The following is a 23752-nucleotide window of genomic DNA, read 5'->3' as shown; positions in this document are numbered from 1 at the left end:
TAGGCAATTGAGAAGTAAAGTCCTCTATCGTCGTACAAAGATCACTCATCATGCCTGTGCGGGTGTATGGCGCATTGGTGGTGACGAATATCGCGACGATTTAACGATGAGCTGTGTGAGCTTTACAACCATATAGTCATAGTGCAGCGATTTAAAATTCAGCGGCTCCGCTGGCTTGGCCATGTCGTTCGAATGGACAGAAATGCTCCTGCTCTGAAAATTCAACGCGGGCCGCGATGCTGGTAACAGAGGAAGAGGAAGGCCTCCTCTGCGTTGGAAATTCCAGGTGGAGAAGGACTTGGCTTCACCTGGCATTTCCATTTGGCCTCAGTTAGCATAGAAGAGAAATGACTGGCGTGCTGTTTTGGACTCGGCCAAAATCGCAAAGGTGGTTACAGTGCCAATAAAGAAGCGGAAGAATTTGTATATAGGCAGGCGAAAATTCATTTTGCTATTTCTGCCTTTGCTGCCAGCATGTTTACGCAAAAAAAATGAAAGAAAATAACATGAAAACCTAAAAAATCTTGAATTAAATAAAAAAACTAAGTAAACTAATATGTATTTTAATTTCAAAACACGAATCACTTCACTTTTATAATTTTTTTACGTCTAAACTCCATTTAAAGCTCAAAAGTAAAATTAATTTTTTAAGCTTTTCCTTAAGTTAATCTTTTCCATGTATTCGTTTTCAAACAAAAAAATATCAAAAATTCGCTGCTTTTTAATTTTGTCAATTCAGCAGCGGCTACTCATGAATTATGCATTAGCTGTGAACTAAAGAAAATTAAAACTTTGATTGCTTCTTTGTTGCAAAGCTTTCTCAAACAACTCAAGTGTTTGCTTTTATATTGACTGTTTAGCATATTTAAACAACTGTTTCGGGTAGTAATAAGGTGAAATTTGGTTTCGTGAATTTTTCAGTTTTTACTCAACGCTTAAAATATTTAAATATTTTTCTTTGTCAGCAAAAAGTTTAGTTTTCAATTTTATGTACTTTTAATAAAAATAAATCAAAAAATGTGTAAAGGATGTAACAGAATGCGAATCGGACTTCCGCGAACATTCATAATATATGTATGTACATACTTGAATATATGTAAGTATGTATATTATAATTTTTTGCATCCGTTACACATGAATGTGTACATACATATGTACATATATATTGGCCTTGGTAAGCGCCATAAGTAAGCTTTCAGGCCCTTAAGTGCTTACCAAATCATTTCCCTTTTCTTTGATACACCTCCACAATTTCCTTTCCTTTATGCTTATGCACATACATATGTGTAGTTAAGTATGAATTAATGAGTTGACTTAATAATCATATCATACAAAGCTACCTCCATATGGCGGCTATAGTTATCCTTCTTAGCACTCGTGTTCGCTAGAGTGAACGTACAAGCATCCTTTATTTAAATTTTATGCTTATTTTTCTTTGATCTTCGACATTGGCTTGCTTTTCAATCTTCCTGTTCCCTCTGCGCCCATTTTTCTCCTCTACCTCTTTTATATTTTTTTCATTTATTCCTCTTCCACGCCATTTTTGAAGTGCCAGTTGATTATACCTTCCATTTAGCACCACAAATTACCACATCAAATCCTGCCACTTTGCAATTTTTGCATGCCACACTACCCTTAGCGCGCAGTAGATTCTACTACATATTTTTAACCGACTTGTCAAAAAGGAGAAGGTTATCAATTCACCGGAATATATTATAATTTTTTTTTATGTATGTTACCGCATAAATTTGGACAACGTAAACCGATTTCTATAACTCTTTTTTTTTACAGGAAAGATGTTACCTCACATGTGGTCGCATACTAATTTGGTTTAAATCCGAATCCGATTGGATCATGAAGAAACTAACGATAATCTTGAATTTTTAAATGAGAATTGAAGTCGGTTTTGTTTTTTGCTTAAAAATTACTTGTTTACTCCAGCATAGCTGGCGCAATTTCACTTTGCACATTCAAATTTGTTGTACTCCAGTGTATAGGAAAAGCATTACAGCGGCGCACAGTAACTGATACTGAGAGGAGTGGGGAGAAGTAAGAAAATTTGTGCGCTGAAAAAAAATTTCGGAAACTTGAAAATGTTGGCCATTACGTTGAAAAAGCAACAGTCAATAGCCCGTGAAGAATCGAAGCAGCCAACAGTGCAGTGGTGTATCAAATTTGCTGCTGCTCAAAAATTCAAAAATTCAGTGGGTTGATAACTGGGTGTGCCACCTGTTATCTCTTTGCTTGGACTTTATGTTGCTTTGCTGATTGTTCGATCGTTGAATACTGTTTGAATTTTACAATGAAAACTAACAAAGCAATATAGTTACGGTGACCATATTTATGGTAGACGAATACGGGACAAAAGCTAAAACCTCTTTCAATGATCCTGAAACAGCATCGTTATTTGACTTAGATATATTTTTCGATCACTTAATTATTCAGCTGTAACATCACACGTTTGTATAATATTTTTCCATAACTTTGTACTTTGTGCTCAGGAAAATTTATTACAAACAATCTCAGGCAGGGAAATATGATGAAAATGGCCTCGTTCGAGTTGCAATCACAACCGCAGCGTTGCATGAATTATTAAAGTATCATTCTCACTCCATAACCAAAGAGATCTGCTTTGACAGAAAGTTGCAAGTTAGAATCCCAGATCGCGAAGATTTTGCAAACGGACTGCCTCTCCTTGATCTCAGCTACGTACATTGGTACACAGATGGCTCTAAAAAAAGACAGTGCAAGTGTTACTGTCTATGGACTCGGCACCAAAATCTCAACACCCATGGGCAGATGATCCATCAATATTTGAAAAAAAAAATGTTTTCGGAAGTCGGTCGGACACTGTGTTTAACGTGGGTACTATTGGGTGGTAAAGCGCACCTCACCTAATCAGCAACAGCCCAAATGGTATATAATTTCCAGTTTAAGTTAATATCAAAGCTTAAAAACAAAACATCAGTCCACCCCATTCTGACATTTCCACAACAAAAATTAACTATAAATAATGTGGAACATTTTCCACTTCCTCATTTGTAGTCTTTTTTTTATTTTAAACGACTATTTGTATTCGAAGTTCGTAGTTCGCTCTTAATACCATTGTGGCAAGCCGCCCTTTCCGTTTTCACAGCAGTCTCAATTTATATTGCTTAGAAGCATGACAACTGGCAGCATTAGTTTGCCAGAAAAACCCATTTGAAGGTTGTTGAACTCCCTTTTAATTTCCATTATGCAATTTGTATGAAAAATCAATTAATACTAATTTAGCCATACAAATATTTTACGAAAACATTGCTCACGCTGATGTGTAATCGGGTACTTAGTAAAAAAAACGACCTTAAGCCCACACGGCGTATGCGTAACTTTAAGCAGACACCTGGCCATATTCGACCAGGCGTATAAGTAAGACTGATTAAAATAGTACTGCTCGACGGGGCGTATGAGTAACGTCTGCCATCATCAGACTGATGTATGTAGGTATGTACACTGAAAACTCGCCTCATGTAAATTTCCTATTCCAGAAAAAGAGTTCGCCGACACCCCTAAATCTGAAATATGTTTGCAAGGCAATTTCTTTTTTTTTGCCGAACATAGATGTCGCCATTTTACATTTTTCGACATATCTTCAGCATTTACAGTCGGAATTTTACAGTATGATTTATCGATATTTTTGTCTTGAGGAAAAAACTTTACTTTTTTAAAGTACCGCATTCTGGTACTTACCCACTAGATCTTAATCTTAATCACCCTAACATACCACCATTATGCCAGTAAATTAAAGCCCGCCGGAAAGCATTAAACTTTTTCTAGAGAAATATTTTGATTATTCCAGCAAAACTATTTTAAAGTAATTTTTTATTGCCGAACGTACATAGGTTTCACCCAAAACCGTCAAAAGGAGACGCCGAGGTTCAGCAAAAAAATGTTTCGTAATCACCATAAAAAATACTTTACACTCAGTAGGCGTACGGCGAACTTTTTTGATTGATTTTAAGGTATGTAGTACAGTCGAATGTACACAGTACATATCGTTACCTAAAGGTGAAAAGGTGCAAAGTCTATTGTTTTAAATTAATAAGGAGAGTCGAAAAATCGTTGTAGTTTCGCATTATCTGTAATTCTGCACCAAAAACTAAATTTTGGAAGAAAGTGTACTTGGCTCTTTTTCACCTTTAGGTAATGATATGTATGGAATGTATTTTGAAAAAGCATGGCTTTGTTTAAGACTTTAAATTGATAAAGTGATTAAAAAATTAATAACAATTAAATATAATTCGTCCGCTCTTTTCTTCTACTTCTGATATTACATTATTTAAAGCGTTTAAAAATAATATTTTAAATTATTTAAAATTTCTAACTCACTGCCTCTGTTTGTTTAATTTTAAATATTTTTTAGCCTGTTCAGTTTCCATTTAATTAACCTTATCAACAAGCAAGCCTTTCATTACGTTAATTATAAATCATGCACAGGTAACAAAGAGACATTCAATGCCACAAAAGCCAAAAAAGTATAGCCTTAAAATAACCCGATGATTTGCCTAACTACACACGTTCACACATCCAACTCTCATAAACTTATATCTCAATTTAGCGCAGCCTACAAAGTGTTGTAGCCAAAAAATAAATAAAAAATAAAAACCAAAAAGGGTACAACCGCAAAACTTTTTCACGCCCAAAAAAATGAATGGCACTCTCGTCACATGCCAACGCGTTTGTTGATTTGAATCGGTGACGAATGAAAAAAAAAATATATATATGGTGAGTATTTTCACAACATTAAATTGTGCACATTTGAAATCTGTGAAAATGTTTATTTAATTTGCTGTGCAAAAATAACAAAGAAATATGTAATGGCACCATAGAGACCAGCCAACGCCAACCATACAGCAATACAGGCAACCAACCAGTCAACCAGTAGATAAGCTATAACACACACACAATAGTAGGTATGTTAATGAAGGGGGTGATGTGCGCGCGCGACAACACTGTCATCGGTGACAGGCTGCGTGAGTGTGAGCAAGCAAAAAATGAGCATTCCTAAAATTTAATACGAAATAATTTGTCAAGCTGACAGCGAGTACGTGTGTATGTGTATACGAACGGGCATGCATGCGTCGTGCAACTAGCCGACTGATAGTCTGGTGTTTACACACAATACAAATGCAAAATATGGATGAATATAAGCGTGAACGTGTGCGTGAGTATGGAAGTAAATGTGCGGATAACTTGGAATTTGATATTAGCGACATTGGCGAGAAGATTCAAATTAGTGAAAAATGTAATGTTGAGATACTGGATGCAGACCCAATATTAAGGGTAGTCAAGAGTCCATGTTGGATAGCCAAAATTTAATATATAATCCTGAAGAGAAACATATAACTCGAAAAGATTTATAGGAGATTTACAATACGTATTGATGAAGGCTAGTGCAGATTCTGGAAAATGCCCACGTAATTTTAATCAAGTTCGAAAAAACCTCTAAAAGTCTTAAAAATTCCGAATATTCTCCTAAGATATTTCGAAAGCTCCCGTGATACATATACATCGCGAAAGACCCCGAAAAAAAATTAAGAGCTTTCAGAATACCCAGCCTAAAAACCCGAAAGGTCCTAATTTAGGCCCGAAAACTCTAAAATTCTCGAAAATATTGACAAATTCCGAAGACCTTTTTGAAAAAAAAAAAAAATCTGAAAGCTTCCGAAACAAAAAACATGAATAATCCCGGAAAAAGGACCCAAAAATTAAGGCAGATGAAATATGAAAAAATCGCGAAAAATTCTGAAATCCCCTTGAGCGAAACACTACGGAAATATGTATGTTTAAAATAATAGTCGAGTAATACGAAATAAAATGCTTGGAATTCCGTAAAGTTCCGAATAGACTAAGGGATCCCAAAAAATTCGTAGAAAAATTTTAATAACCCCAAAACTTTTGTGAAAAATTTCGAAAGCTTCCGAAAAAGAACACGCAAAAAACAGAAAATTTTTCAAAAAAGCCTCGGAAAGTAAAACTTTACTTAAAATTTCTGAGCGATTTCTGAAAAAAATCTAAAAAATTTTCAAAAATCACGAAAGAACCAAAAAAAAACAACTAAACTCTTCTGAAAAAATTTCAAAAACTTCCGAACGCGAAAAAAACTAAACAACTATAGAAAAACACAAATAATATCCCAATAGTTTTGGAAAGATCCTGAGTGATCACTAAAAATTCCGAGAAAGCCTTACAAATTTCGAGGAACCCGTAAAGTTATGAAAACTTTGAAAACAGAGCGCGAATAATCTAAGAACAAAACCCAAAAAATTCTGAATGATAACGAAAAAATACAAAAAAATTCATTAGAAGTCTAGAAAGCCCCCGAAAAATTTCTAAGGACTACCGAGAAAATTTCGAATGCTCTCGAAGAATGCTTGGAATTACGAGAATATCCGAAAAAATCTCCATATTCTACAAAGAAAGAGGAATGGTAATCTCGAGGAAATAATAAGTATTACAAAAAAGTAAGTTCCTTAAAAAGTATATTTGGTTATATTGTGCGGCAGCCAAAACCAGCCCGAAATTTGGTATCATTTTCTGAAAATATGTATGTTGCAAAAGTTAGCTCATATTTTTATTTTGTGACCTACTAAGATTTTCACGTCCCGACCTAAGTAGTTTTCAGAAATGCTAAAAAATGGTTAAAATAAATGTCTGAGCGAAATGAAAAGTTAAGATGTATTTGGTAAAATTTCATAGGAAATATTTTCGTAGAATATTTTAACCCATAAGCTCCCGCCTGAATCGGTCGTTTTGACCTTAATTAAAGAAACCACTCAAAAAGCAAATTTAGAAGGTTGCAAGGGCATTAAAATGTTCTAAGAAATTATTCTTCGGAGGATTTTGCTAGCGGTCTTCTTAGGCAAAAACTTCTTGTCACCAACGTAAAAGTCTCTAAAAATTAAATAAAAAAATCTATGGACATTAAAACTTTAGCATGTCATAAAATAAAAATACGAGTTAAAGTCCCGGCTGGTTTGAGTTGCAATAAAATTGTCTCTTATTGTAATAAACTCTATACAACAACTGCTGCATATGAAAAAACTCATGAAATCACTAAATCTTTGGCTCGTTAAATTTTAAATTAAAAAATTCTTTTCATATCTTATCCCTCTTATCACACCTTTTCTTTTAATTTAAACATAGTTTTTGAGCTACAACAATTTTCCACTTCGACGTAATTTTAATTATTTCTGACATAATTTTAAAAATTTTTTTAACGAATTTCATTGCATGTTGGCTTAGTGAGTGTTCGGCTTAGCTTTTTGAAATTTTTCCACAAAATATTTATAGTATACATAAATTCAAGTGGGTATACTTCTGTGGTTATCTACATATATGTGGGTATTTCATGTATGTATGTCTAGCGTATATATGAGTATGCATTTATGTAAGTACATATATATCGACTTTTACCAGCTATAACTCAGCGAGTTTATGAGCTTTTATGAATACCTTAAAAAAACATGTCAAATTTATCAGATTTCAAGTCCAAATTTTATGGAATTTTTTCAAACCCTGGTAGCGGCCCCTAAATTTTTGTTTTTAATTTCCAAATTTTCTAGAATGTCTTGAATTCTACAAAATTTAGATGTTGATATTTTATGGACCCTCCTCATGTATATTTGTTTGATTTTTCATATGAGCCCATTTATTTCGCTTTTGTTTCGCCGCGCCCAGCTTAACACTCGCATCAACGCCGCCTTTTTATTATTTTATTTCACTGATTTTCTTTTGGGGGACAGTTTTTTATTTGCTTTGTATTTTTCCTTTTATTATATTTCTCGTATTTTGTTCTTTTTACAGGTTTTCTTTATTTTTCCACCATCATATTTATTTTCGTTTTAGCTTTTCGCTCGACCTACTCCTCAGGAAGTCATTATGTGGGCTGACGTCTGTCACATTTCTTTCCTTTTGTTTGATATTTCTTTTTACTTGCTCTGCTCTCTACAAATTTCTACACACCGTTAGCATTTATTTTCCTTTCCTCTAAATACATATATATTTTCGGTAAAATTATTTGGCTTTTTAGGCGTTGCTGGCACCGAATTCCCTTTCCTGCGCTGCAGCATGAAATGGCAACCACACATTGATGGGTATTGTTGCGTTAAAGAAAATCACTTGAAAACGTATTATATTTGATATCGCATTGTGAATTTCATCTGGGGGGGAAGGGGGGGGTGGTGAAGAAATCCACAAAGCGGCCTGAAGATATTTAAGTATAAAAGTAACAAGGTTCACGAAAGTTTTGAGGTTAAATATTTTTAGTGAATCTTTGCGAAGTTTTCAAGTGGTTAAAGTGTTTTAAATGGAAAACCAAAAACCAAAGTAGCCCGCTGTAGCCTACAAGTAAGTTTGAAAACTCTCAAGAGGAATCGCTTTTCTAGGAAATAAATGCGTAGATACCCACGTAGACTCATATGGCAATCAAAGTAGTCCCAGTAGGGGAAGTTGTGGCATGCTGTCTTAAGTATGTTTTTAAAAGCGATCGAAGTGCGATGGGAATGTTGTTATTATTTATGTTCAGATATGTGTACATAGGCGTAAGGCAACTTAATTTTTTTGTTGCTTTTCATTCAATCGAAATATTTGTTAGCCGTCATCGATTCGCCATCAGTTAGCAAGTGGCGAAACGAACGAACTCAATGAGGTACAACCAAACTTGCTATCGTCTATCCGTGCTAGCTAACTTTGTTGTTGCTTTCACATGCAAAATTTTTCGTTAAGCGACCGGAACTCAAACATAGCGAGCGAGAAGTGGCGAATCGACGACGGCAATTATTTAAAATTTTTAAAAGCGGTGTTGTATTTTGCGGACTTCATTAACAGGTAGGTTATGATTTCAATATACATATGTACATAACTTTTGAGAATTAAAATTCAGGGTATATCCCGAAATAATCAGAATACCTTGCACTCCAGTTTTCCCTCAAGTTTTGAAATTACACACAAAAAAAGCGAGACGCGTAAATTTAATTTTGGATTGCTGATTATTGATACGTGTGCCGTTTTTCCAGATCAGATCATTTTCCCAAGATATTGTCTTTTCTATGAAAAAAGAAAAACTTTAACGAGGAAAAAATTAAAAAAGGACACATTTTTTGTAATTTTTTAATTTTATTCAACATTTTGAGTTTGTGGCCTTTTATGATGGAATAACAAGTAAAAGCAGAGCTGTCTTCGGTTGTGCCGAAGTCTTCGTACCTTACATGAACATCTGAAAATTTTACTTAAACAAATTACTTCATTTGAAAAAATGTATATATTCACAGCATACTTAGATGGAGGAGTTACATACATATACAAAAAATCATATCTACACAATCAGAGGTATGGAAGATATACCTTATATAATACTTTATTTTCACTGCTGTGTGATCGGTAGATATGTAAACCGGTAACACAATTTAATGGGTTTAGCTTCCTACATAAAGGAGATATATCGCGAAAAATTGTATCTGAACAATCAGTGATATAGGAGATAAAGCTTATACAGCATAGATTTTGACGATTTTCTTTGTAGACTTTGTATTTTTGTTTATAAAATAGCTTACGAAATTTATCAGTTTTAGCTGTCCAAATAAAGGAGTTTTACAGTTAAACCCCATATCTGAACAATAAGTTGTATAGGGGCCATACATAAATTGGTTGTAGTGATCCGATAATTGTTCATTATACTTTAAAATTTCTGTTGATAAGGAGTGAAAATAGTGCGAAATTTCATGTTCCCAGCTGCATAAATGGAGGGGTTATAACAAAAAATCGCATATCTGAACAATCAGTTGTATGGTAGCTATATGTAATAGTGACCCCATCTTTGTTATTTTCACGGCAAGTAATCTGTTAAAATTGAGTGAAAACGGTGCGAAATTTCATGTTCCTATCTACATAAATGGACGAGTTCTTAAAGAAATGTTCTGCAAATCGTAAGATTTCAAATCGATGCGATTTACAAAATCTATTTCGGGGGATTTATAACAATGAGGGAAAATTTGGCACTAAATCGATGGATATAACGTAAATGATGTGTCTCTGTCTGTGTAGTTTCAATTTGAAACATTTAATACTTTGATTACAAATATTCAACAATACTTTGCAAATCGTACGATTTGCAGAACATGTCTGAAAATAAAGGATCTCATATCTGAACAATCAGTTGTATGGTAGCTATATGTTATAGTGGTCCGATTCTTCCGGTTCGCACAAATAAGTAATACCTTATAAAAATACATTATAAAAATACACCCACTTACCAAATGTCATCCGGATATCTCGAAAACAGAGAGACTAGATTGCATACAAACAGACGGGCATGGCTAAATTGAATCAGCTTGACACACAGTGCTTCCCTTCCATATGAAATGTGAGCAAAAATTGAATTATGGACGGATGTAAATGAAAATTCGCTGATTAATAAAACTGAGAACGCTAAGTTCAAGAAAGCATATTTTTTATAACTTTCATACCTTCACTGTAAATGCAGTTTGAACTTGAAAATTTGGGTTCTTGTGGCATATACATAGGTATGTACATATCGTTCGTTCTATTTTCAAAAGTGAGGTGTCAAATGACCGGGCTTGGCCTGTAGATGTGCAATAAAGTTTTATTTTTTCAACTCATTAGAGATTATGGTGACAAGCAAAAAGACCGGAAAATCTCAACAAAAGTCACTGCTAAGAAAGGCATATAAGGATTTGGAGACGACAAATCGGTACTGCATTTGAGAGAGACTACCCAATGCCACTTTATTTCTTTCTCCTAAATAAAATATTGTCTTAACATTTCTATTCCCATAGCATTCAATCTTTAAAATCAGAACACCCTGTACCCCTGCATGCACACACAAAATGTTGCCTTTGTATGTAAAGTAAAATTCACACATGCGAAATAACCTCTCCTCAACCCAATCACGAAAAAATCGCACATAATTTGCTGCCATAAAATTTGACCTAGACGAGTATTTCATAAAAGGTTTCTTCGGTAAATCCTTTTAAACATTTCCCACTTACGCCATAATCCGATAATTTTCGCAAATCAACTTGACCCCAGAGGACCATTGCTTCTACTTAGTACGAGTAAAAGCATAGAAACTATACAATAGAGACTCCAAAGGAAGGAATGATATATGTTGATAAAATTTCAGAATAAACGAGTTAAAAGGATGCGCAAAAGTAAACTTTGCAGTAGCCAAAGAGAGCAAAAAGAAGAATACCATTTACGCAAAAGGTTTACACTATTATGTCGCAAATTTAAAGGCTTTATGTGACATTGATTTAGCTGCCCTCTGCGATGGTAGTGCCTGTTATGCTAATGCAATTGAGATATTCTGGAGCTTCTACGAAGAGCACTGGGCGAATCCTTTCAATTACATTCAACAATTTTATATGCGTTAAGGTGACACTGATATATCAACGGCTAGGCCTATGAATGTATTAAAAGGCTTGGAAAATATATGAGTAAATCCTTAGAGCGCCATTGAGGTAAAAAGGATTTATGCTGATTTGTAGATTTACGAGTAAGTGGATAGTTGGCTAATCAAATAGGTTAAGTGTAATTTTGCGAGTACAAGATGAAAGAGCATTAGGCTGACGCTTTACATTTGACCTAAAATAATTGATAGCTTATAGGAAGTAAGCAAAATTCGAGAGCATTCTTAAACTTAGGCTGCCAAATATTATCATTTTGAAAGTTGAAATTATTAGCATTAGAATTCGAGTTACCATTATTATTACCATGACCATTGCAATAACAAGCAATAGCCTTTTATAGAGCTATTAAATATAATTACTATTACGCATTAGCATTATCATTAAGGTTTGCACTACCTTTACCATTGTCATTACTATTATCATTACTGATATCATTACCATTGTCATTACCATTACATTTAACACTACCATTTCCATTCACGTACCACTATTATTATTCCTATTGCCATCACCATTACCATTATCATTATTGTTAGCATTACCACCATTACTATTCCCATTGCCACTATGATTTCTATTACCATTAACATTACGGTTTTGCTTACCACTACTATTATCATTAACATTGCTATTACCATTACCATAAACATAACTATAACATAACTATAACAATAAGCATCAGCATTACCATTACCATTAAAATCAACTCTAACATCTACCAAACCATTACCATTAACTTTACCATTACCATTGCCTTTAACATTACAATTACCACTACCATTGCCATCGCCATTCCCATTACCATTTCCCCCATTACTATTCCCATTTTCATCACTATTGCCATTATAATTGTCATTACCATTACCATTTTAATTACCGTTACCAATATCATTATCATTAATATTACCATTACCATAACGACAACTATAAAAAATAGCATTAGCATTACCAATACCATTATCATTTCCATTACCAATACCATTAACACTAATATTATCATTACCATTACCATTACAATTACCATTACCAAAATCATTACCATCACCACTCCTATTATCTTGCTACGTCTAGTAAATATACATAGTAAATATATTCGATAGTTAGTTCCGCTACGCACCAGACCGCACCTGCATTTAACGCTTGCCATATTCCAATCTTCAAAAGATGTAAATAAAACCTTTGTCGTACCTTCAAAATTGCCACTTTTGACCGTGTACACTAGGGTGGTCCAAAAACAGTAAAGTCGGAAATATAATGCTCTCATCCCCTAGGATTGTTCTATATCGAAAACAAGTATACCCCTTTTTTATTTTGAAATCAAAAAATATTTAGAGGTCGCTCAAAGCGCTCAAAGTTTTCCATGCATTTTTATATGGGAAAAATGAAAGTTTTCGTAGAAATGGTATAGATACTTGAGAATCAATATTTTTCGATCGGAAAACTCTGTTTCTCTTCAGGAGACTTTAAATAATAACACCCAATTGTTTATTTAACCATTTTTTAATACTAACGATTTTTTATTGGTCACCCCTTTCCATTTTTCGGGGTTTTTGGTGGAGCTATAAATTAAAGTTGCGATGAAGAAATGGTTCAATAAACAATTGGGTATTATAATTGGGAATCTCCTGCAGATAAGCCGAGTTTTCTGGTAGAAAATATTGATTTCTAACTATTCTATACCATTTCTACGATGCGCTTTGAGCGACCTCTAAATATTTTTTTATTTCAAAATAAAAAGTAAGGGTATATTTTTCTCGGTATTGAACATTCCTAGTGGGTGAGAGCATAAAAATTCCGACTTTACTTTTTCACATGCATTTTTTTGGACCACCCTAGTGTACACACATAAAATCACCCGCATCCAGCCCACACTGCGTTACGTTGCCAAAAACTCAACAACACAAATCCCATTAGCAGCAGCATCAAAGCGTCCATATGACAGCGACTACCAACCACCATAGCCAACATCAGCATCCCCAGCTTTCCAAATGCAAATGGAAATCAGGACAAGCGGAACGAAGCAACGAAGTGTATCCGACACACCTTCAAAGTGCTTTAACACACCTCGTAAATAGCAGTCACTCAGTCAGGCAGTCTTTGGGTCAGGCTGGCGGATGGGCAATCAATGCCGAGAGCGAGTGACTGACGCTAAGCGAACAGAAATAACTGCCAACGAGAACCAACAAGTAGCCTGCCAGCCAGGCAGCTAAACAACCAACGAACCATTCACGTAGACAATCGCCGGAGTGAAGAGTGCGTAGACAGTTACCGTTTGACATGCGCTCCTCCCTTGCAGGCTAAGTGGAAGTACCTTTCACTTCAATACATATGCACGACTTTGTAGCGCGTTTTAGCCGCCGCTGTTGCTTTGCCGCGGAACTGGCTGTGTCGGTTGGCGCCCACTTTAGACATGTTTTTGCAACAATTTGCATTAAATTGTATTTGCTAAGTAACAAGGTCAAAATGAATGAATAGAATTTCCGACTAATGTACTAGTTGTGTAAAACAAATACATAACAACATACATATTTACATATACATATATACAAGTGCGTATGTATGTATATAAACTCCTAGGTGAGTAGTCAGCATTTGTTGGGCGCTGGCCCTTTCGCTGAAAATATTGCGTTAAAGCTGCTGTGTTGCACCAACTAAGTTGCTATGCTCAAATACGATTACCTGTATCTAGCTATGTACATACTAACTAACATTTTTTGTTAACAAGGCATACACAAACAAAGTTATTACAAAAATATGTACATCTCTAATAAAGGTATAAGCAAATTTTGCAAATTATCTCAGCCAGCTGGTTTTCCCCAGGTAAAGTTTTTGTGCTTGGGCGCCTTCAAAGCTGTCAGTTGCTAGCAAACACAAATTTGAGGATAAAGGAAAATTTATAATAGAAAAAATGTGAAATAAAATATGGTATGACTTCAAACAAAATATGGCTGGTTTAATGTCTAGAATGAATATTTCGAATTTAGGGATTTTATAAGCTTTGTTTGAGCATCCATTCGCGTTTATTAATTGAACTAAAGCAGCTGCAGCTGAGATGGATACTTTAGCTTTCTAAGATTGCTGCCGGTCATATGCTTAGCAAGCGGCTCTACAGTACTTCACGGGGGAAAATTATGTAATCAAATAAAAATAATAGGCAATAAATATATTGGAGCACAGATAGGCAATTTTTAAACTTCTACAAATTATGAGATGAGTCAAAGCAACTTAAATTGTTGGTTGGCGAAAATCCTCTTAGATATATCCTCCAAGCGGGTGCCGACTAAGCAATGGGCACCGTGGCAAGGTAGGCTTGTTTCTATGCCGCAGTGGGCATTCAGGTGGGGCCGGGGTATAAACTCCCCTGCCTCGTCTTGGTTTGATGGTAGGACGTACGGGCTCGCCCCAGGGAGGCTGCGGTGGGCATAATTAGGCTATTTCTAGGGGGTACCTGGTGGTAGGTATAAAACGCCCACCTAGTCCGGGGTGTCATGCGTCACCGTGCCCATTGGATGGTTTGCAGTCAGGGGGCTTTTCGACTGTATTCTCACGGCACCTCTGGGAGTAACGGTGGACTTACCCCAGCGCGGGGCTCTTCCAAGGCTGACCATTCTTTCCCCTTACCTATTTATTTGGTCGCCGAACGGCCTCGGCTCAGTAGGTGACTAAGAACCACCAGAAAACGATATCTTCGACAGCCACTAGATCGGTCCCTAACCGGCTCACTCAACAGTATGTTCCGCCCGGCGTCAGCATCAACAGCTCCCTGGTGGGTAGTGGGCAACTGGCGTCTGGGTTGCAAGCAGAGCCTGCACGGCCAATTAAACTATCATATCAGTCGTCTATATCCCAGGAATCTGCGAGTATACCCCTTGAGTGTAGCTCCAAAGGGGTCCCGGGTGAAGGCGATAATGGCACCCGGAAGTCCTGCACGGACAGTACTACTGACCGCAAGCTCTTTGAGGGCACGAAGTCGGCTGAACGCAAAGGCATACCAGGTCGCAGCGGTCAGCAGACAATATAGATGCTGCTCATAAGGGGACCATGGATTCTGCTACTCTTAACCCTCCACGGCCTCTGAGGGTTTTCAACGATGTAGCCAAGGACCACTTGATGCTGGCAATTATAGATACGGGGCACCCGGAAGGAAACCTGACGGCCAACAACTGGAGGTCCATCCTAGTGGGTCTCTTCCGGATGTACAAGAAGATTCTCCGGAAAAATCCTGGCCCTGCGCCAACTGTCCGCGACGCTGGTCTCTACCTAACGCCGTATCAAATTAGTTTCCTGCGCTGATGAACGGTCGGCGCGACCGTATAAGGAAGCAAATTCTTCTCTTGGTGAGCTGTGTCTCAGCGCTGACTTAATGGCAGTGCACAGGGACGAAATCCTTTGCAAGCCGCCAGCCAGAGCCTGGATCTCAGAGGAACTCTCGAATCCTGAAGAGATTTTGGATATCATACATATATCATAATGACGTACTGCCAGCCCCAGATTGGAAAATAGTGAAGGTCAGCGAGGTTTGGGAGCAGCAACGTTACATCGCCTTGGTGATAAACGATGAGTGCCTCCCAATCTTCGCTGACTGCAAGGGAGTCATTAGCTATGGCTTTTACTCCATTACCCTCAAAACTCAAAAAGGGAATGAGGGTAAAATGACAGAGCCGGCAGAAAAAAAGGCCTTGATCGGTCCTGCTCCTAACCAAGATGCCCAGGAGGTTCCCGAGGCCACTTTTTCAGAGGTGAGGTCAGACTCGGCAGCGGAAATAGATAGCGTTACGCAATCTGTTTCTGGTGACGGATCGGTACTTAACCGTGGGGCGAGAGAATCCGGACACCTTCTTCTGACGCCGGATTCAGAGAATGCCGATGATACCGCCAGAAGTGATGGACGGAGACGAAGCTGTGGATGAGGGTTCTACAAATAAACCTTCATCATACTAAAGCAGCTTCTGCAGCTCTGCTCCTGCGCCTCAGTGATAAAGGGGAGGAGCTAGTTTTTATCCAGGAGCCCTGGGTTGTAAAGAACAGGGTTTTTGGACTCAACTCTCACGCTTACCACATAATGTCGACCAATATGGCAGGTAATATCGGAGCATCTATGTATATTAATCAAAAAATGCATTTCTTAGGATTTACTCACGCAGTTCAGCGATGAAGATACGCCAATCCACGAAACTCTGGCTGGTCAGTACCTGCAGGACCTACGATCGCCAATATTGACCTCCGCTTGGTTAATGAACATGGTGAAAGAGGCTAATTTGAGGAAGTTCCACTGCTCGCATATGTCAGTTTTTGGTGAGTGCTCTCTGAAAGCATATGTGAGAGTCGAATGTGGCGAATGCATTAGCCGTCTGTTGCGACTGCAGCATTTCGAAGTTGAGATTTCCTTGCATTGGGCGCACATTTTTTACTGCACAGAGACGGGCTGGTTCTTGGCTGCAACAAGTTACGTAAGTCTAAAGTACTGGAAGCGTGCCTTCCGTCCATCACAACATGATCCATTTGGTTTCTCGTTTTTTCAATCTGGAGACAGCCACGTAGCTTTATGTATATTTCTATACTTAAATCTAGTACTACATACTGCCCCGCCGAAGTTAATCAGAATCAGACCATTATCGGACGTTTTGTCCTGGTGGATGAATTTTCCGACACTCGGGCCAAAATTTCCCTCGCATGTCCACCCCGGCATTTATATCGTGAAGAGAGCAGCGCTCATTTGTACGCTCCATGTGCTTACAGAAGAGATCCTAGGATGCTTCGACTTTCTGTGCCGTCGGGTTGTGGGCGCAAATAGACTCTTGTCCACCGGGGTGAATGACAGTACTCGGCGATGGAGTCCCTGTCCCTTCATATATTTCACTTATTTTCAAATCAATATACCTTTTTGCACGAGGGACGAATCACAGAATCGTCAGTGCCACAAAAGTAGCCCGAAATGTCACCTTTCAAACGCACGCCTATTGGGCGCAAGTAGATTAGTGTAGCCAGATGTATAGGCACCAATACCACATAGTGCGAAAATCCGCAGAGACTTTTCAAATAACCTAATATTAATTTGGCGGCTGCTGCGGTGTAGTGAATTTGCTAGAAAATCGCGTTGATTTTTGGTAATTTTTTTAGTGGAGAGTGTTGGCAATTTTCTCCATACAAAAATTATTGTCGAACATACTTTGTGTGGAAGAACCTGCGTGAAAAAAGTTGCAAATTAGTATACAAATTTATTGCTTTTTCCAGAACTTTGCACAAAGTTTAGAGATTATATTCTTATATTTTTTGGTGTAGTATGAACTATATTTTTATAAAAAATTATCGAAAATAAATTAGCATGGAAAACTTTGCATACATTGCGAAAATCTACTGTGCCAATACTTTTGTTCGTCACTGTGTATTTCCTTTTGTTTTGGAATTTTTTGAAATTTCTAAAAATTTCTGCATATGTACATACATACATATGTACATACACATGTACATTTTTTATTAAACTTTAGTATATGTATAATATTGAAAACATTTTTACTCCAGCAGCTCATTTTTATACCACATCCATCAGTCCCATTTCAGTTCAATTTGATGACAATTATTTTAACCAGCGGTATGTCGCTTTTACTCCGCATGCAGCACTTAACTGTAAACGTTGCTGATTGCCAATTTACTGCAGGCATATGACTGCAAATAAAAATCGACGATGACATTGCAACACTCTTGCAATAAAGCATTTACGCACAAATGAAAGGACCTAACATGCATACATATGTACTTACTGCATACATATATATATCCAGACATACACTCATACTTGCATCTAGAACTATATGTATGGGTAAATCAGCATCAGCACGCAGCAAGGGAATCCACACAAGAAAATAAAAAAAAAAAGTTAAATAATTTCCAAGACAGGTCAAAGGTAAGCTTTCATAGGGAATAACAAATAAAAATGCAGTTGTGACGCAGCAGGTGGGCATTGCATGCAGTTTGACGTTAGCTCTGCAAATGCCGGCATACATAGCTGCTGCTAGTGAATCAAAGGAAGCGAGCGAGAAAATACGAAAGACGGAAGTTGTGAAAGTGAAATGAATCGTATTGAATCGTAAAGCAAAGCTAAAAGGTATTTCAAAGGAACTGCAATTACGGCGACAGCATGCAGGCAAGCAAGCAAGCAGCGCACAGCGCATCATAAAGATTGCAGAGGAAATGACAGCGAATTGTAGCAAATTGCAAGAAACACAAAGTGATTCATTGTCGATCTAGAAATGCATCCACAAAAATGGAATTTTCGGCATGCAGAACTGAAGCTCACATCTGATTTCGTAATTTGAGTGATGCAGGGTAAAAAAATTTGTAAGAGTATATTTTATAAATTTTAGTACCCTCAATATATATTTTTTATGTTACCTCTGTAGCCTAACTGTTCCTTTTTTGGTTTTGTTGAGTCCAATAAAAGTATGGCAAGGCCTGAAAAGTTAGGTTCTAAATTGGCACTAAGATACCCTTAGAAATTTAAAATTTCTATAGCGTCTCGCTACTACCGGGTCGCCTCATGGAAATTTCTCCTTTTTATTTGCTAGCTCGTTGTAATGCATCGGTGTTTTTCTCATGGTTCTTCTCTTTGAATGTAACTGGGCTGGCGACGGTATGAACCAGATACTATGAACTATAAAAACCGGATAACTGAGTTCTGGGTTCCCAGCTCATTACGTGCTCTGCTATTTTCTGTTTCCACACTGATCAGAGTTAACAAATCCTTGTTTGACAAGTGTTTCATTTCCCCCCACGATGGCCAGTAAGAAAACCTGTAACAATTCTTAATCCTTTTTTATATATCCGAAATAAAGGACTTAGCCCATCTATTACCAGTAAATTTGTTCTTCTTCTCTTGTTGCTTCGTTTTTCATCTAGATATAGCGATTTCGCCTATCAAACCTCCATGGCAGACCAGTCAAGATTTCTGGTTCCATGAATCCTCGTGCAGCCCCTTTTCCGGCAAAACTATCTTCCACATCATTGCCATACCTCCACTGTGACCCGGTACTTATATGAGGTATACCCGGTTCTTGAAGTCGATAAGTATGTATTAAAAGCTAAAGGTAATCCCACACCAGCTGTGTAATGTGGATGGGTCTGAGTGTAATGTGGATGGGTTTGTTGGTTTCCCCATTTCCAAAACTGTCTCAGATGTAATCCAGTGGCTGCTCCTCGGCCTGAAAGATAGAGTTGGCTTGCCACATTCTGGTGAAAAGGAGCATTCTGGATTGTATGCCGTAAACTGCTGCTCCGACGCCGTGTTCAGGCTTGGTGCCAGTCTTGTAACCAGACGTGGCTGTCCTTCCAAGGTTTAGGTCGTTCGTGTTCCCAGTAGTTTCGGTCGGCGAAAAAGACCGTGAAGTTTTGTGTAATTTTAATGCTCGGAAGGCACAGGTCCACAAAGCTAATGCGCAGCACATCTTCTTGTTTTATAACCCTGAGGGTGGAAGTATGAATGAGCCTCTTGTCCTCTACATTACCCCCTGAGATGAACCTTGCTGTAGAGCCTCTTTCTTGATTACAATGTATAGGAGAAGCAGGTAAAAAGCATCTCGAAAACTGCGGTTGGTGTTGTTTTCATCAGTCTAGTGATGCCTACGCAGGCCAGTCGCCGTAGCTTACTGAGCTTTGCCTGCATAGACTTCAATTCTACCTTCTTCCAGATGGATCCAGTATAAGTTTGAATGGGATTGGAGATGGCATCTTATATCCACCTTAGCAGTTGAGGTCTGATTCCGCAGATCCATCTCATTAGTTTCCGGCAGGTCCAAGTAGACACGCTGGCCTTTTGCATCGTTTTGTCTAGGTGTGGATTCTTTTTACTGGAGAAAATGACTATTCTAGTCAACAGTAATAGGCCGACTAAATGCACAGCTATTCTTTTCATACATTAGGGTGAAACTTAGCGGGTTTTGGTTTAAACAAAGTATTTTGAGCTGATTTATTGATAATTGTATAGTGTTTGCCGTTGGTTGGTTTTTCTTCACATTTAACACATATTAGAGGTTTGTTGTGATGGTATTTGCGTAGAAATTTGTTGCACATTCCACGTTTGGCGAATTGTTGATTTACGCTAATGTCTTGCTGACATAAGAAATAACGTCCACGTTTATTTGTGCTGGCTTCAGTTGGTTGTGAAATGCTGGCTACAGTGCTCTATGTTTGTTCAACGAACTGTGCGGCATTGCTTCGACGGGGAATTATTGCTCCCCAGAGAATAGGGTCCTTTGTCATCCTTGGGCCCAATAAGTAATAAAAGCCAAAAAATATTTCAATTGCAATGTAAAATTCCATGAAAAATTTAAATTTTTTAGCAAAAGCAAATAAAATGAAAAAAAAAAATTGGATTTATCGGACCTAAGGCCAGTGAGAAAATCGGGTCAAAATTTAAAACGGGTAAATTTTGGACCTAAGGACTGATGAGGGTCAATATTTTTTGTCTTCGTCTTGTGCTTCACTTTTTCTTTATTATTCTTTCCACTTTCTCTTTTTACTAGTTTTTTGTCCTCCTCCTCGCCCTTCTTATTATTATGCCCATTTTCTTTTCAGGTGTTTTTCTTTGACTTCTTTCCTTCATCTCTTTGTCTTACTTTTTCTTTTTCCCAAAATCGCTTACGTGGTAACAGCGCCGAATAAGAACGAGAAGAAAGGAAAACTATCCTAACCAAACTTCACGCCAAAAAGTTCTCTAACTCGTACTTAACCCTCCACTCCAATTTTTTCTTCTCCCCAAATCTTTTTTTTTTGTTTGCCAGATTTTATAAGATTTAGTAAATATCATTTATCGCTATGCCTTTAATCCGGCAGTATTGCAAGTTTACAACTCCTTACAAGGAATTTACATAAGCAAATATTCAAATAAGTACGTGTAAATAGTACATGCATGCAAGCAACACCTATGCAGAGTAGAAAAGGTGGAAATCTTAAAAGTAAGAAGCAAAATAAAAGCTACAGCAAAACACAAAGAGAATAAATACCATAGAAACCATTCGCATAAAATTTTGCATTTTACTTGTACTAAGAGATTGGGAGGAATTTACATATAAAAGAAACGAATAAAATGGGAGCATTTGCTTTGCTTCTTATGACCTCTTATTTTCGCTTATATGTACATACATACATAGGTATAAATACGTATGTACGTGTGTGTCACAAGTGCGTTATGATTGCACAAAAACAAACTTGAAAATTGAGAGCCAAAATTGCATTAACTTTATTTTTTAACAATAAATAAGTATTTTTACTTTCCTCACATGTACATATACATACATACATACTATATAGGCAAAGGTGTTCGTTAGCGCGTTATTTTTACATCTACCATCACGTGTCATACTCAATATTCCACCTATGCACAAATGATATCCCAATTTACATAATATCTTACAATATTCAAAAATACACATTTCCTTCAAATAATCCTAAAAAAAACTTCTTTGAGAGAGTTACTGTATTTCATTTTTAATATTTATTTTTTTTATTACATCATCAAAGCTTTCAACTTCACTTGCTTACATGCAAATTTGTTTGTGTAAACATATAAAACTTTATGACTACAGGCGTCAACAAAGTTATTGAAATTAATATCCTTCGAAAAGTAAGTACTCTATTCACTTATACATAAATATAGTTTTCAATGCATCACACACATATGTATGTTCAAGCAGTAACCTAATATCTACTGAGTTTCGAAATTGTATTAGCATATTTACGGGCGCTGCACACACACACACACACACACACGCACACGACACACACAGCACTGCAATGCCGTTATGCAGCTGTAGACAGGTGAGCACACACACACACGGAAGATGAAAAGAGGATAGATATCAGTTGGCGTTGGAGCTGCTTAGAAAATATTTACTCATACAATATTTTCCGTATTAGGATAGATATTTGCTATTGCACTTACACCCACACCTTGCATTGGTATGTAAGTATGCGCTCAAAAGTAGGCTAACACATTAGTAAATTCTACATAACGAGTGAAATATTTCTCGTATTCTACTTGACATTTTCCTATTATTACTTTATTCAGCATAAAAGGGGTTACCTTTCGCAACAGAGTTTGATTATTTTATTTATTTTTTCTTTTACAAATTTTTTAGTTCCTTTTGTCCTATTTCAGTTTATTTCATCCTTAGAGTGTAGTACTAATATTGTTGAGATATTGGTTGACCTAGTTATTCATACTTAGTTTTATTATCTTCCAGTATTTTGTAAATATTTCGTAAGCTTTCCACAAAAATAAATTTCATATCGAAATTATTTGCTCATCCACTCAAAATATTATTTTGCTTATGCTGAATCACTATTTCCTATATTGCAAGTTATATGGCTTTGCCTTGATGGCATTTCTTTGCATATTTGGGCGCTTGAGCGAAAAGTTGGTCAGGAATTTTTTGTAATTAGAAAACTGTAGATATATATATTTGTTAGATTAAAAACTTTACATACTTTTTTGGTCACATAAAAACTGCAAATAATTTAGAGCTGAATATAAATTTCTGTTCACTTAAAAACTGTACCGAATTTTTGGTTATTTACTAACCGGACTCATTTTTTTCGGACCTAAAAATTTGGATATAATTTCTGGCCATGTAAAATATGAACGCGGATTTTGTTTAATTTAAAAACCGACACAACTTTTGGACTATGTGTACAATGGGCAGGCATTTCGAATCATTTAAAACCAACAACTTATTGGTTATTACGAAACTGAACATAAATTTTGGCAATTTAAAACCTAGGCATGCATTCTATGTTCACTTGAAGTTAGACATAATTTTTTTTTTTTTAGTTTTAAAAACTGATTATACAAATTTTTGTTGGTGCATTTATTATAAATTATGGTATTTTAAAAACTGCACATATATTTTTGTTAATTTTTAAACCCAGCATACATATGTATAGAGATGGTAGCGATTAATCATTTGATTAAATTAATCGATTATTTTTGTCTAATTTACGATTTAATTGTATCGTAGTTTAGTGTTTCATTAATCGATTAAATGCAAAATAATCGTTAAAATATTTTCAATAGATCATTCTTTTTTTGCTAGCTGCATCAACTTTACTCCACCCGAGGTTCAAAAAAATTCATTTCAAATATCCGTTAGCATTGGCCTCAGTAATGAACTTCTTGCGAAAGGAAATAATGTGCGCAGATGATCTTATGGAAACGGGTAGCGCGTCATCACTAGAATCAATAGTAATAATATTATAGTTAAAAAAACTAAAAACACGCTTTTATTACAACA

The 23752-nt window shown here is 36.6% G+C and overlaps 1 protein-coding gene across 1 annotated transcript in view; it reads right to left on the bottom strand.

Annotated features, from left to right (window-relative positions):
* LOC118740125 overlaps positions 1-13880 on the bottom strand; it is a 97875-nt gene extending 83995 nt beyond the window's left edge. Inside the window, exons 1-3 of the mRNA XM_036471618.1 lie at positions 13795-13880; positions 12188-12302; positions 11954-12131 (exon numbers count right to left, since the gene is read on the bottom strand). Of these exons, the coding sequence (XP_036327511.1) occupies positions 11954-12131; positions 12188-12302; positions 13795-13880 (379 nt within the window). The remainder of the gene's footprint in view (positions 1-11953; positions 12132-12187; positions 12303-13794) is intronic.
* Positions 13881-23752: the final 9872 nt, after the last annotated feature.

This window comes from Rhagoletis pomonella, unplaced genomic scaffold (assembly GCF_013731165.1).
Source record: "Rhagoletis pomonella isolate Grant_MI unplaced genomic scaffold, Rhpom_1.0 Rhpom_scaffold_00005, whole genome shotgun sequence".
NCBI classification, from domain to species: Eukaryota; Metazoa; Arthropoda; class Insecta; order Diptera; family Tephritidae; genus Rhagoletis; species Rhagoletis pomonella.
This window is presented reverse-complemented; position numbering and strand designations above follow the sequence as displayed.